This window comes from Neocloeon triangulifer, unplaced genomic scaffold, assembly GCF_031216515.1.
Source record: "Neocloeon triangulifer isolate White Clay Creek 2 clone unplaced genomic scaffold, ASM3121651v1 ptg000015l, whole genome shotgun sequence".
Classification (NCBI taxonomy): domain Eukaryota; kingdom Metazoa; phylum Arthropoda; class Insecta; order Ephemeroptera; family Baetidae; genus Neocloeon; species Neocloeon triangulifer.
The window spans coordinates 124718-140448 of record NW_026775557.1 but is presented as its reverse complement, the minus strand read 5'-3'; the positions used below and the strand labels follow the sequence as shown (position 1 = coordinate 140448).

Below are 15731 nucleotides of genomic sequence, written 5' to 3'. Positions count from 1 at the left end.
CGCATTAAGAGCCCGCCGACGACGAAAAGCTGATCATCCTGATGGCTTTCATTGAAAAACACAAGAGGCTGCTTGTGTCTTTGATGAAACTCCTCTTGTGCCGCGCGTTGTTTGCTGTGTGTGTATTGGTTGCATCGTCGTTCGCTTTTTCCATTGTCGTCGTTTTATTTTTGTTTTGCTCCAGCCTCAGGCCAATGACGCCGACGCTGCTCCTTTTCTTCTAACAAGGCAAACAAAGAGGCAGGAAAAAAACATAAAAAAATATATATACTTGCTTAGGCCTTTTTTCATCCTACCTGCCGCCGCGTCCCACAGGCGGAACACACTCGGGGAATTGCGAGTTGAAGAAGATGACTTGTCTTCTTATCCCTAAAACCAATATTTTCTTCTCTTCTTCTCGTGTATTAATTGTAATCTTCTTACTCTCACAATCAGCGCTGAATTTTTTATGTTTTTTTTTTCAATCGTTTGGAAAATTAGCATTTGAAGTTAATTTCATGTTTTGAGTGATAGAAAAATTTTCTTTTAAAGGATGTTGGAGATCTTTGAAGGTATAAAAATGTAAACTTTTATGTTTCATCAGTCGATAATTGGTATGATTTTGTTCTCTTTACTTAAAAATTAATTAAATCATAATTTAAAAATATTGTTAATTAGCCCTTTAAAAAGTATTAATTTTCTCGCATATTCGCCACTCTTAATCTTAATGCACTGGAGATTCAAAATAAATAAAGCCACCCGTGCTATACAAACACACTCGTCTGCGGCGTATATATAATAAAATGAACAAAACCACATGTTAGGGAAATATTTATTAGACGACCATCTTGTTCGTGGCGAATGTTCAGCGGCGGCGGCAGCTTCCTCCTTAACTTATTACACGCAATTTATGCCCGCGCTGAGAATCTTGAGAAGGGTGTTGTAGAGTGCAGGATACTGCGGTGGCTGAAGAGGAACGAACCCTGCTGAAAAATTATAGTTCCCCAGATAGTTCTTCAGAGACTTGGTTCCCGGGTACTATTTTAGTAGCCATTTTGCACTTAGTTCCCTTGACGCTTAGTTCCCCATTTCTGTTCCCCGAATAGTTCCCTCTCTCTGTTCCCTATATAGTTCCCTCTCTCTGTTCCCTATATAGTTCCCTCTCTCTGTTCCTTGAATGGTTCCCCCTCTCTGTTCCCTTCTGACAGAGAATGAAATAGTGCCTCTGATAGTTCCCGCAATAAGTTACAAAATTTGGTTAAAAATTAAAAGAAATAAAAAATTTCATTTCTTAAAATACATGATATTGACTGTAAAATACAACCAAAATATTGGGATGGTGAAAATTTGCACAAACTTTTTAAAAGGGCATTTGTACACAATGGAACTACAGAATAAGTTTGTAAAAGAAAAATATAAAATTAATAGCACAGTCTCCACACTGCTTCTGTTTTGTTAATTAGGAGGCACAATCACTAAACTTTTGTTGCTTTCTTTGTTGCTCTCTGTCGGATTTTGCTGTTGCTGTTGCTGAGATGATGTTGAAGCACCTTCATCTTCGTCAGAGGAAAATTTGCCCAGGAGTTTGTTGAGTGCTCTCTTCAGGGCAGCTCGGTCTTCGCACTTTTTCGTTGTCCAGTCAGTGTCCATGTTCTTTGGCTTAATTGGATTATTAGCCATGTCCTTGTCCATAAAACCTTGCGCCTTGACCTTTTCTGCATATTTCAAGTGACGTAGTCTTGCATCTTTAACAGAATCTGAAAAAGTTTTAATACACGTATTAATTGTTTGTTAAATGAAACAAATATTAGCAAAATTTACCCAAAAGCGAATCAGTAATGACAGTGTGAAGTCCTGGTTTTGGGGGCTTCCCCGAGCGTCCTTTAGATTGGCCCATAACAGAGCAGTATGTTAAGGCCTCGGTTGTCACAGCTAATCTCATAGTTCCTCCAATTAAAGCACCTGGGGTGTGGCACTGTCGCAATAATCTGCGATAATCACTTCTGATTACGCCAACCAAAGAGCTAAGCATCTTCATTTCCTTAAAAAGAAAATTTTACTATCGAATTCAATGAAAAGAATTATATTTTTACCTCTTTAGAGTTGTATATCTCATGGCCAATAGGATACTTGAGCTGGCGTTCCAAATTATTATGTAATCTTTTGTAGACGTCAGAGAAATTATGGATTTTAGCAACCGGAATAGCCTTTTTTCTAGATTTTATTTGGAATTTTAGTTAAATCTTTTTTCATAATCTTATTATTTTTCGATTACTTACAACTTTCCTTTCTGAATTCTAGGTTCTGGTGTGGAATTTTTATCCAAGCCGTCCAAATTGTCATTGTTGTCATCTTTTTTAGAAGCCTCCTCTTCAGTGTCATGAGACTAAAAAAGATCACATATAAGGAAAAATTATGTAGATTAATAGTTCAGACTATAAATTACGGTCATTTCTTCATGAATGCCAACGTCAACATCGAAGTCATCATCACCATTTATAAATGTGCTTTGACCATTTGGGCTGGAAAACACCAATGAGTCGTCTTCTTCAATTTCTGCTTCTGGGGAAAGGGCAAGTTCGGGGGTTTTGATCTGAAAAGGAATTTGCTAAAATTGTTTTTAAATTCCATTAAATAACAATACCCGATGTTTGCCTTCAATTGTTGAACGTATAAGATCTTCACAATATTCCTCATTTTTTTTAGAACTTTTGAAGTCCTTGAGATCAGAAATCAATTGCTGAAGGGTTAAAAGAGCAGCTTCCAATGCTAAAAAATTAAAAATTAGTGTGAAAAGGTGAAAATTAAGGGGGGGGATACCTTTTTTCCCTTCAAGATCCTTCAAGAAAGATAGTTTTTCGTCCTCAAGGGAAGATATTTTTAGTTGTAGGGAGACATTTTCCTCGGCAATCTTTTTGCTTTCGGCAGTCAGTCTTTCGTACTTCTGCTCCAATTTTTGAAATCTTTCCAAAGCTTCGTCTCGGGTTTTTTTCATCGACGAATAGGCATCAGCAGAAACAGATAACTTAATATTCGCATCAAAATATTCTTCACTTGATTCGTCTTCAACCAAGTGGGAAAATTTTTGGTTAAGCTTTTCAGCAATTGCGGACGACTTTTCCTCATTTTCATGAACCTTCAGTTTTAGTGCCTACAAATAATAATTTTTTTACACAAAATAAAAACAGCTAAATTTTTAACTTCATCAAATATAATTTTCTGTTTGGCCCTCATCTTTATAAAATAAATCATTCATAAAATAAAAAGGATTCAATTATTTGAAAAAAAGAGGGAAAATTTGTTACGTATAAATATGAATATGATTATAAAACAAAAATTCTGAATTAATAATTACCTCGCGTTTTTCCTTGCTGTGATCATTTTTCAAACGTTTAGCGGCTAATAGTTTTTTCTTGTCCTTGCATTCAGTGGATTCCACCACCTTAATAGATGGCTTCGGTTTGCGGCCAGCCTTTGTTTTGTTTTCTTCAGTTAAAGGCTGAAAGACCTCTTTATCATTTATCTCACTTAACAGCTCGTCCAACTCCTTATCCAGAACGTCAGGTTCCACTGGAAAAAATTATTTAAATATATGTAAAAGCAGATTTATTTCCACATATAATAAGATATTAATTACAGAAAAGAAAAAACTTTTTTTAAATTTGAAATGAATCGAGTTAAAAGTAGAATTTTCTGTAAATATGAATAGGTTTGAGCAAGTCAGTTATTTAAGGCTATATATGATGATCAATTGTTGGCCGCCCCATTTAAAAGCAAAACATGAGATTGAGATGCTCGAACATGGTCCCGATTCCCGTCCCAAAATAACCGATCATGGCGCCCAAAAACCCAACATTATGATAATCTGGGAGAATAACAATAATTATCTCAAATTCTTTCTTGTTTGAAGAAATATCTGCAATCTAAATAACAATACTTGCAGCTTACTAGATTTTTAAAGGTATCCCATGCAGCAATAAACAAATTAAGCGACAAAATAATCAAGCATGGCGCAAAATGCATTTGATTACCAGGGAATGCAATTTAATCTTTTGAAGAATTTTCGATAAAAAAAAACTTACGGTGCACTTTAATCACCTCCGCGTCGTATTCCTTTTTCTTCAACCGAATTTTTACGGATTTTCCTACGTAGGACGAGGCCTTTTCATATTCCAGTTCCCGGAAAAAATCGAGTTGGTATGCTCGATAAACATAATCAGCCTTGTCAATATCAAAGCAGACCCAGATTCCGTAATCGTTTGTTTTTTCGATCGTGTCCTCTTCTTGGATATCTTGAGCGGCACGTCGTTTTCTCCTAATGGTCGTCATTTTTAAACAAAACAGCACAGAAAAATAAAATGATCGTTGAAAACACAAAAACGTGGCGTCTTAAAACAGCAATGCCAGCATGGGAAGCCAAAACAGTAAACAATGCTGCACTCGCCACCCACTACAGAGAGCACCACCGGCTACTCTCGGTGCTGCCACCTTCACGACCCCAGTTGGGGCTCTCTAGCCCCATACCTGCCCCATACTCCCTGTTACATCACAAATTAATATTTTAATATCGAATTCGCGTGCACCGCGGTATTGGGTTATATTAGGAATTTATAGAAAAGGTCAAGCAAAATAATCTTCTTAAAAAATTGAAAACAATTAGGAAATTAAATTATTCATCTATTTCATTTCACAATAATATATCACGCGAGAGTGACAAAAGGAACATTAGAATAGAGGTGCCGTTTTGTGTCGTCTTCTTGTTACACAAATGATGAGATAATTTTTTTTTTATTTTTAGAAGAAACTAAAAAAATCATCCCATTTAAACTTCCATGTAATGGAAGTTTTAAAGTGCTAAAATCTGTTGTATTGAAAAAATGAAAAAAAAAAAATTAATGAAAAGAAAACCGAAAAACTTTTTATAGAAATCAGATTTTTTTAAATAAAAAAAATTATTCCTCTGTAGTAAAATAACCTATGACAAAAAATTGGTCGCAAAATTATTGAAAAAAAAAATTAATGATTAATGGTAATCGAAGCTTCATGTATTTTCAATAATTATTTTTTATTGATTTCAAATTTAAAAAAAACTATTTTCTTTTATTAAAGTAAGTTTCAATTATTCTTTGAAATTCTATATTTATTTTAATAAAAATTTAATTTATCATTTTTAATTTTTCTAATTTAAATTACCTCGGAGCCAAACAAACATTTGACGTACTGTAGACAAATAAACGATATACATATCAATAATTGATCCTGAAAATTTATAATTATTGAAATTAATTTTTTTATTATATCATAGTGAAACTGAATTGAATCATTCTTCTATTATGCTTTTTTCAATTAATATTTATTTTTTTTTACCAGGTAAATGCTTTTTGCAGCCGCCAATCCGCTTGAAATAATATCATGTGACTGGTCACGTGATAAGCTCAACCAATAAAATACTAAAAGTACCAACCTTCTGGAAAATTAACATATCCACAAAAACAAAGATTTCCTAACATTATAACGAAGAAAAAGTTATCAGAAGTTATATAATAAAATTAATTTTAATTTTAGTATCTTAATCAAGATTTCACCAGAAATGATATTAAAAAAAAAATAATATTTCAATTTTAGGTATTGGCAATACTGCGAGGCCTATTGCTTTGCTTATTGTTTACATGTTTACATGACGCGGCGTCCCAGCGTCGGTCGATTCGTGAATTGATTGATATTGATGGGTCGATCGCGTGATTTTGTGCTATTTTGACAAATTTAGCATAATCTCAATCATCATGAATAATCTTGCGAGTTGTTCAACGCAAAGAGGCAGACCTCGCCGTAGAAGAGGCGGGCCTGGTTCATACAACAAGGGGTTTTTCGACAGATCAATTAGGGTTCGTAAAAATATTTTTCGTCTTGGAGCAAATGAATATTTAAATTTATCTCCTTTCTTTTTTTATTTTTACAGATCGATAAGCGGACTGCTAAACGTCACGCTCTTTGTGGAATATCCGACGAGAGCGAGAGCAGTGTAGACGAGCGGATATTGTCTGATGAAGGTATGTTTTATTAACCCCTCTTGTCTTGACCTTGATAATGCTCGCAGTGAAAGAAATTTTTAATTAAATAAGACCGGCTTTTAGTAAGTAATGAGTCCCATATCAAAGACTAAAAAATAAATCAAATAGCAAGTTTTTTAATTTAAACATTTCTTTTCGCAGACGGAATTTCTCAAGAAACGGTCATGTCCATGGATACCTCATTAACTTTGGACCCCGCCGCTGCACCGGAAGTCACGTTGGACACAGTCAACAATACTCCGGGCAGTCAACAAATCGAAGATTCAGAAAACAGTGATATGGAGGAATGGTACACTCCATCATGCAGTGAGTCATCTGCAGAAGACAGTGACAATGATGATTTTCAAAATTATCATTTTGGCAAGTTTTTAATGAAAGATCTAGCCACATTTTTGATTGATGGCAGCCAGCACACGTTAGGATCTGCATTAATCAAAATCTGTAAAATATTTAAAGACAACTATTGTTCAAAAAAATTGTTAGGGGATCTAATAGAATTCATTAGCGAAATTCTGCCACCTGATTCAATATTCCCCAAATCAAAGCATTTGTTTATGAAAATGATGGAAGATATTTCTCCCAACAATGAAAAACCGAAAGTGAAGTACTACTGTGGCAGCTGCCTATTAGATTACGGTGGTAATGATAAAAATGAATGTCCATCCTGTAAAGAAAAGCGATCAGCAATTTATCTCGAAAATCAAATTGATATTACAATAAGAAATATGTTTGAAAAGAAGGGCCTTTCAAAATTGATAGATGATTATAGCCAATTTCGCAAAGATAAACCTCCAAATGTTATAAGAGATATAGTTGATTCTGAATCCTATTTAAAAGTAAATAGAAGTTCTGAATACGACCTTTGCCTTATTCAGAACACCGATGGATTCCCAGTAGCTGGAAGTTCTAAGACCCAAATCTGGCCAAATTTCCTAATTATTTCAGATATCAACCCAAATTTACGATCAAAATTCATAATAATGCACAGTATTTGGTACGCCCCTGTTAAGCCTGACATGTCAGTATTTTTAGAAGAATTTGTAAATATCATGGAAAAATTTGGAAAAGATGGGATCGAATGGACCCACCCTATAACTAAAGAGAAAATAATTAGCAGAATTTCTGTTATAGCGTCAAGTGTAGATGCTCAAGCAAGAGGGCCAATGCAAAATTTGAATATGTACAATGGAGCTCATGGCTGCAGTTTTTGTGAAATTCCTGGAGAACGTATTGAAGTTGGCATTGGGCAAGCCAGAATTTATCCATTCAGGACTCAGTCATACCCTGCTAGGTCTTCCATTTCCATGTTAAGAAATGCAAACGAACTTATGAAAATCAAAGATTCAGAAAAACATTTGCCTAATGACGAAAAAACAAACCATAGGAAAGGTGTTAAGGGATATTCTTGCATGGGTTTGTTAGAAAATTTTGATTTGTCGAAAAGTTTTTCGCCAGACTATTTACATTCATGTCTATTGGGAGTTGTTAAACGCCATATTTACACCATTACTGATTCTAAAAATAGAAACAACGATTTTTACATCGGAAATTTTGTGGAAGTGATAGACAAAAAAATTAAGTCACTGTGTCCTCCTAATTTTGTTAAGAGATTACCGAGAAGCCTTGAGCTTAAGAAATATTGGAAAGCTAGTGAGCTTCGAAATTGGCTCCTCTTCTTTTCGTTGCCGTGTTTGCAACTTTTTTGGCCTGATCGATATTTAAATCATCATTCATTATTAGTTTTTGCAATTCATACTCTACTCAAAAATGAAATAACCACTGACGAAATTTGTGATGCTAAAAGGGCTCTTAAAGAATATTGTAGAGATTATGCCTCCATGTACAGAACTTGCGACCAGACATTTAATTTGCATGTTCTACTTCATTACGCAGATAAGGTTAAATACCTTGGTCCGCTCTGGAGCCACTCAACTTTTATATTTGAGTCGGCAAACTTCCGGTTAGGACAAGTAATTCATGGAACTGGTACAAAAGTAGCCATTGAAATTTCAAACACTATGCGGATACACAACTTTTTAAATATATTGACTTACTTGGCAAATGTTGACAACAGCTCAAGCAAACACTTAGAAATTGATTCATTGGGTTCAGCACTTTCTCTTAATACAATTAGCTCCTGCATTGTCGAATATGCAAGAACAATTACACTTTTTGACGATAATCTGCCCTATGAATTGAATTTTTATCTTCGAGCTAAGAGGGGAAATGCCATATTTACATCTGAAATGTACTTGAGGGCTGAAAGAACTTGCTCTTTCTTTGTTTTATATGATAATAATGGACAAAAAATTCCTGCTAAAATATTATGCTTTGCAAAATCAAGGGATCGTGTCATATTTATTGGGCATAAAATAGATTTTCAGCTGCCTAGATTTGGAAACAGCGAGGAAAACCTTGCAATAAAACATATTGTGCCGTACACAGATTCGGGTGTCCTAATTTGGAGCTATGTAAGCAGAATCTATTGTCATTTGATTAAAGTTGAGGAATTTCTGTGTGTACCACCAAATGTCTGTGAAATTAATTTATAGCCAGATAAATTACTGAGCAAAGATTAAATTTTTCCAATTTAAAATTATGTTGTGATGAAGTGCAACAGATGCCTGTCTTGTGATAAATCATTAATTAATTACCCATTTTACATATTTTTAATTGTTTCAAAATAATTTTTTAGGTCCAAAAATCAGTCTATTTGATTCCATGTTGGCCTGCTATTTTAAATTCAATACATTAAAAATTACGTTTTATTGCGTTTTATCATATATTACCATAACCTAAGTGGTATTTTATAATTATATTTTCTGATGTTGAATACTCAATAAATCTTTAAATTACAAATATTTCAAATTGTATTAATTTTGCAACTATATAATTCTTCCGCATTTGCATAATAAGACCTAATAAACCCTTCGCTGGAAATTTTAGATAATAAAACCAATTAAATTTAATTAACGTTCCTTAAAGGAGAGGCGCCTGAATTACACGAGCTTTTGCCCGAAATTTTCTATTTTCATTAGTCTTTATTTTAGTGTGTTAATATTCAAAACAGATTTTTAAATTTACAATCCTTAATTTTTTTAATGCAATTAATATCGTTAACATAATATCAATTTTATTTAAAGGTTTGTACTTAAAATTTAAAAAAAGCATACAAAATTGATATGCCTGTATTCAAAAGATTTTTTTTAATTCACGTATGGTCAAAATTTTAAAATAAATATAAAATCTTTTTTATCTATATTTCATACATGCGGCATCAGTTCTCAAATTTTTTTATTCTAAGTCCAAGAGGGAACTAAATATCAACAGCAGGAACTAAATATCAACAGCGGGAACTAATTATCAACAGCGGGAACTAAATCTTGACTTACGGGAACAGAAATGGTTACTTTAATAGTTCTCGAGAGACCCGGGAACTATATTCCTCTTTGAGAGAACTATTCCTTAGTTCCGGGAACCAAAATATAGTTCTCGGAACTATTTTGATTCCCGAGCTTTTCAGCAGGGAAGGTGCTGTAAAATTTTACAGCTGCAGAAATGCAAGGCTAGCATTTGCATAGTGTGCACCTGTCTCTACATATATACAATGTTGCAAAATGCATTTGAGATCTGTCCTCACTATTGAGCAGATTGCATTATACATACATATTATGTAGCTCGCCGGAACTGCGGTCGAGAGACTCGGAGCATTGAGCGCCCTTCTGCGCTCATTTAAGGTCAAAGACCATTCTGGATGTGGGCATGGTTTCAAAATAACTCTTCAAGATGTTTCGGTTCAACCATTCTGGTTTTAACTGAATTATAGCCGGTGTTAAATGTGAAGGCCTCGTGTTAATTGTCTCCACTTTTATTGAGCTGTTGTACATCCTTTGTGAGTGGAGAAGAGCAGAATTAAACTCTCTGCTCTCTTTATCATGAAATATTAAATCTCAAAAGCACACGAGCGTAGATGGTTAAACGAGCTAGCACCTCCAATGCTTTGAGCTTCAAATAGAGCATTGCTATCGCCACGTTCTCCCGGTGCAATTTAATTTTTCCAAGTTCGTGAAAAGAGGTCGTCATTCTGAAGGACTTGAAGGAGTGAAGTGATGTCATTCTGCTTCCGTTTCAAAATAGAGTATTGATTTCTTTTTTATCAATTTCAAATACTTGACATTATTTCTGCTTTAGACTGCCATTAATGTTTTGAAGGGCCTCAAAATCTTCTAATTAATTCAAAGCAACTCGGATATAACAGTTTTTAAAATGCAGTAACATTTTTTTAAATAAAAAAAATACTTAAAATAATGCATAATTTACTCTAAAACAATATGAATGATGAGTTGATGAGTAATTAATTCATAAAAATAGATAATTTATCAAAAGAAGTTGGTTAAGGGGTAATACAGGGTAATAATGATGATGAAAATAACAAGTAGTGTTTTTTTATAAGAAAAATATATTTTAACGTTAAAAGTTAAAACCGAGCTTTTTTGTACTTACTCGAGTATACAGTTTTTGAAGCGTAAAAGCTTGAGAATTTTCAGCAACGATAATGCAGAACGCAATAAGGGCGCACAAGCCTCTTCACAGAGCAGTGCGCAGATTTTACCGTAGCGATAACGGGGCAGCAGGACGAGCAAAAAAGCCAAAGCTGTGTAGAAACTCGGCGAGCCGTGACAGCAAACTCTGTGCATTTTGCTAAGCTTAGGCTTGAACAGCAATTCTAGAGCGGCTGGATAATGAAACGTTCTGCGGTGCAAACTGCAACCATGTCACCGGCAATTGAGAGTGGATTGCGCGTTGCATTGTGTGCAAACGCTAATGAGCAGCGGCTATTTGTACTCTGGCTTCTCGCACCAAATACCAATGAGAAATTGTGCAGGAATCATTTTTAATTCTTATACTGCAAAGAAGTCGAGTAATGCGTAGCAGTAAAATTATCTTCAAATTAATGACGAAAAGAGAAAATATTAATATGAGAATACATCAAAATATTTGAGAATGAAATTATTTTTAACATTGTTCTAAGAATCAAGAAAGCAAATCAAAACATTTTGGCATCGACTTTTATAAATAAAAGATTAATAAGGAAAGGTCTTCAAGATTCTGTGTTCAAGGAATCAAGCACATTATAGTTGTCATTTATTGCAGTTTGAGTCGCGAAATAGGTGGTTTGTAGCGAAAGGGAATTAAATTGATGATGGCTTTGCGAGATGATTTATGGCCGGTGTGCGGCGAGAAGCACAACAACAACAACCCCGAGATGAAGTGAGTAAGTAATGGTGCGGCGGTGTCCAAAGCGAGCGAGCGAGCGGCGCACGCACGCAGCCAAACAACGCTATTGCTGTCTTGAGGATGCCTGGGCGGACAAGAAAGTTCTCTTTAGATAGATTACGACGCGCTAATGCTATGTGTCTGCTGAGAATTTCTCTTTTTCAAACAGCCAATTAATTAATTTCCGTCCCCGCCTGCTGTTAACAATGCCACGCACGTAGCAAAGGAGTGAGCTATGCAACTCGCTCCACTTCGCTGGCGAGCGCCTTGCCTAGTTTCGTAATGGAAGTGAGACTCAAACGATCTAGAAGCGATTCAAACGTGTTTTACAAAGTTTCCCACGAGAAGAACAAAAGTAAATTTAAACAGAAAAGCATTAAGCGGTCATAACATTATATTCAGTGATTTGCTCTTCAAATGGTAAAAACTATTACGATGATAGGATAAAAAAATAATTGATTTTTTTAAATATTCACAAAAAAGTTTAAATTCTGAAGTAAAAAGTTGGAAACATTTTTCAACGCGACCACATTTAAACGTGGCGACTATTAATTTGAGAGTTCCCTTCTCAAATGGAAGAGGGAAGAACAGATATGAAACTTAATTTTGTTTGCAGGGGAAAAAGTTGGTGCGACGACTGTAGCTGAAGTGATGAAAATGAATGCAAAACTTTTCTTGTTAACGCTCGAAAAAATGGAGGAGAGGATTCTTCTTGGGCGACAAATTCTTAAATTTATATCATCACTCCCTGCAGCCATAAAAATCAAGCAATCGTCATTCTCCTGACATTCCACTGCTCGGAATTCAAATAGGGGAATAAAAATTTATGTAACTGGAAGACTTGAAAAAATGTAAGATCAAGTTCTTGCATCAAATAACAGATCGTTATCATTTTACACTTGAATAAACTCTAGTTTACGACGCAAATACACACAAATAAAGTCAGAATTTTATTTATTTTTTTATTTTTAGAAAACATCTACAATAAATTTGTTAAATATAGGCAATTTAATTGCTTTCTTTTATATCAAGAACAAACATAAACCTAGTCGGCTTTAATAAATTGTTATCTATTATATTGATTATTTTGTATGTTTATACCAGTTTATACCAGTCAAAGAAAATATCAAACTTTCAAGCGGTGAGTAACGAGCCTAAAAATAATCGCATTCATGCACCACAATTTGTTACCAAGGAGGATGGGTATGGCTTATTTCCTTGAGGAGGCATATTGGTGGAAAGGGCTTGAATTTATCACTCGACGTCGCCACGCATGCATTCAGGAGCGACAGATTCGACGGAGAATTCCTCTTCACATTTTTGCCGAATCAAAAATTCAGCATCTTCAATGCAGCCAGCCCTCAAGTGGGTGAAAGAACGTCGTCGTCATCTCCATTGTTATCAGAGGCATGTATTCGCGCACCCCAGTATATCCGGCACAGATGGAGTTTTATCTGAACTGATGACGCATGGCTTCAATGGCTAATGTTCAAAATTAATTTCAATTTCAATTCTGTTTACTGTTCTCCAGCAAGTCTGAAATATAATTAATTAAAACCGAGAAAAACTTTGCTTTTCAATAATGGTACGATATTTGTTTTGTGTTATTTATTCAAGGTTTTAATATTAATTACCTTACTTCAGTTTGACTACGTAATATGTAAAGATATTTTATAGAAAAACTCCCAAATTTAACAATTTAATTAAAAAATAAAAATGTTTTCTCATATTTTTTGCTGGAAACACCGCAAGTGTCTTTTGTAAAAGTGAACGAAATATCAGCCACAAAAATTATATTTATAGCGTTACTCTTTAGTGATATTGGAGTACTTTTAAATTAATATTTTTTGTAGTCCTCTTTTGACCTGGTAAATATTGTAAGTTGTGTGGAAAAGTTGTAGAATTATGGGAAAAAAGTCTATATCATTATTTATTGCCATAGGCGCGACTGATAGATGAGTAAATTTTGATTTTGCAAAGCTAGAGAAACAACCCTCATAAAATAATTATATAATTTTGAAACATTAAAGAGATTTGTGCTCTTTGATATGCTTTGATACATTCATAGCAAAAATCGGAACATTGAATTTATTTTACAGTTTTTATTCTTAAAACCTTAAAAGTCGAGTACTAAGTTTTTCTTGTTTTTAATTTTTGAAATTCTAAATTATTCAAAGGTCTTGCTTGCTTTTAATTACAAAATAGCAATTAATTTGAAAAATATTTGAATATAAATAAAGTGCCAATGATATGTTCCTATACGCTTTAATTATGAGGAAAGCCGTTACTGAAATTGAATCTCATAATAATATAACACGCAGGCTGGGAAGTAAATTCGCAAACAGAACGATCCGCGTTGAAAAATGTTTAATTAACTGAATAGCACGCAGTGAGCTCACATTCGCCGCGCCCATTCGGTATGTACAATCTGATAAACGCAAACTCGCAGAGTATTGGCATGTCTTACCATTATTTATTAGTCCCAGCAGCCACTCTGCAACAGCGAGCGCTAGATGAATGTGTGCGGATAATAATAATGCAAGCAAATATAATATCGTGGATGTTCCAAAGCTGGATAATGGCGAGAGAGAGAGAGGCAGCGTGCGCGAAATGCAATAATTCATTTCCGCTGATCAACAACTCCCGACTGGCGGACGCGCTCGCGCCTCTTTTTAATCGCACATGCCGCGCAATAAATCAGCGGCGTCGTGCAATTTCAATAAAGGAGAAAACGCGATTTCAACCAGCGAGAGTTTTGCTTGTGCAGTCAGTTAATCGAGTTGCCCCCGAGTGCATCTCATTCCAGATAGTGGTTGCATGACCTGATTCTCGGCTCCAATAATATCTGCTTTTGCCACCAGCATTACTTGAAGTTAACTCGGAGCTAATTTGATCGACGTCAGGCTCTGAAGAGCTTCATTAAATCGCAACAAAAACTTATTGCATATCTAAAGGAAATTCTTTCTGAAGGCTATTTAATTTTAATTAAAAATAAAGGAATGCATAATTTTAATCAAAGAGACAAAAAAAAGGACTGAAATTAATTAATTAATGCACAAGTGAGCTGCGGTTGAAAGTTTTGGTTTTTAAATTAATATATAGACCCATGAAATATTTTTTATTAAATTGTTTTCCCCTGCCCAATTTTTGCTTTTCCACATGAAGCCTTTGAACAAAAAATATCAAATTTCACACTGTTAATCAACGCTTCACTTTTTTTTACAAATGAAAACGGGAAACATTTATTAAAAAATGTTTCATTTTGATTGGTTTGAATAACATTTCAAGCTTTCCTGCCGTTGCTTTCAACGCGTCCAAAGGACTGATAAAAACGGGAGAAATGAAAATTGTAGTCAGCACGGAGTATCTCACTTGATCACCACTGCTGTAATATTTGTTTACAAAAAGCGGGCCGACTAAATTTCGTTTTCACCAAACAAATATGGGCGTGCTATCCACGCTATTGATTAATGAAGCAAATTACATTCCTAATTTTAAATGTACGCTAATGCGTGCGTGACATTGCTGAGTGAACATTTTGTCATGCAGGCGATGAAGCTTTGTTGTCAAATTAATTGCCAGTACAATAACTTACTGTTCTTGGAAATTTATAATATATAGAACCAATCTCCTATATTAATGTCAAGTTATAAAATATAAATTGTGTGTTCCCGGAATCAAAAAATAGAAATGATTCCGCTTTCAATAAAAATATCTGATGTGAATACCAACATATCACAATTTTTCCCCATTAAAAAATTTTGATTTTTTTTTTAATAAATTAAATAAATTTGAATATGAAATATGCTTTTCTTTGATCAAATTTTTTAATTTCATGATTTTCATATTGCTGAATTTTTCGAATTTTTAATGTAAATATACAATTGTATTGTTATTATTTGAATTTAAGGAAATAATTCCAGGAGATGTACCCATGAATATCACTTGTAACTAAATTAAACTTCCGCAATTATTTTATTGACATCTGTTGCGTGCTCCAGTATTGTTCACAGGGCAAATTTAATGTGAAGAAAGCCCATAAAGCTGTTGGTGCAACTGAAGATCGCACCCTCTGTGAGCTGTGGGTGCAGACAATGCCTCTTGCCATGTGCAAAATAAATGAGTAAGAGCCATTTATTTTGCCAGCAGCCCCGGCGGGTTATAAATTTTTCAAGTGCGCGCCAAGGCAGGTAATAAATATGAGAATGAACCAAATTTATCAACTTGCCGCTGACAACGCGCGAAAGCGAACGTGAGCGCACCTCCAGGTATATTTCTCCTGGGAGATCCGTCATTAAAAGTTGTGTCATATCATCCCCTCGAGGTCTGGCAGAGTCTCAGAATAACCCTCTTGAACTAAGCGAGCTGCGGTTGAAATTAGGCCTCACACCGCACTCGCATTAT

General features: G+C 34.7%; 2 protein-coding genes across 2 annotated transcripts; one reads left to right on the top strand and one right to left on the bottom strand.

The window, feature by feature from the left end:
* Nucleotides 1-979: 979 nt before the first annotated feature.
* LOC132202423 (uncharacterized) lies at nucleotides 980-4760 on the bottom strand. Its single transcript, XM_059629333.1, has 9 exons — nucleotides 4062-4760; nucleotides 3335-3549; nucleotides 2800-3130; nucleotides 2624-2748; nucleotides 2426-2572; nucleotides 2259-2365; nucleotides 2073-2193; nucleotides 1801-2020; nucleotides 980-1736 (listed from the first exon to the last, which is right to left on the bottom strand). The coding sequence occupies exons 1-9, from the start codon at nucleotides 4306-4308 to the stop codon at nucleotides 1435-1437; spliced, it is 1815 nt and encodes a 604-aa protein (XP_059485316.1). The 5' UTR covers nucleotides 4309-4760; the 3' UTR covers nucleotides 980-1434.
* Nucleotides 4761-5648: 888 nt separating this feature from the next.
* On the top strand, nucleotides 5649-8923 carry LOC132202649 (uncharacterized). Its single transcript, XM_059629688.1, has 3 exons — nucleotides 5649-5864; nucleotides 5939-6029; nucleotides 6192-8923. Exons 1-3 carry the CDS (start codon nucleotides 5763-5765, stop codon nucleotides 8600-8602), a joined length of 2604 nt encoding a protein of 867 aa, XP_059485671.1. The 5' UTR covers nucleotides 5649-5762; the 3' UTR covers nucleotides 8603-8923.
* Nucleotides 8924-15731: the final 6808 nt, after the last annotated feature.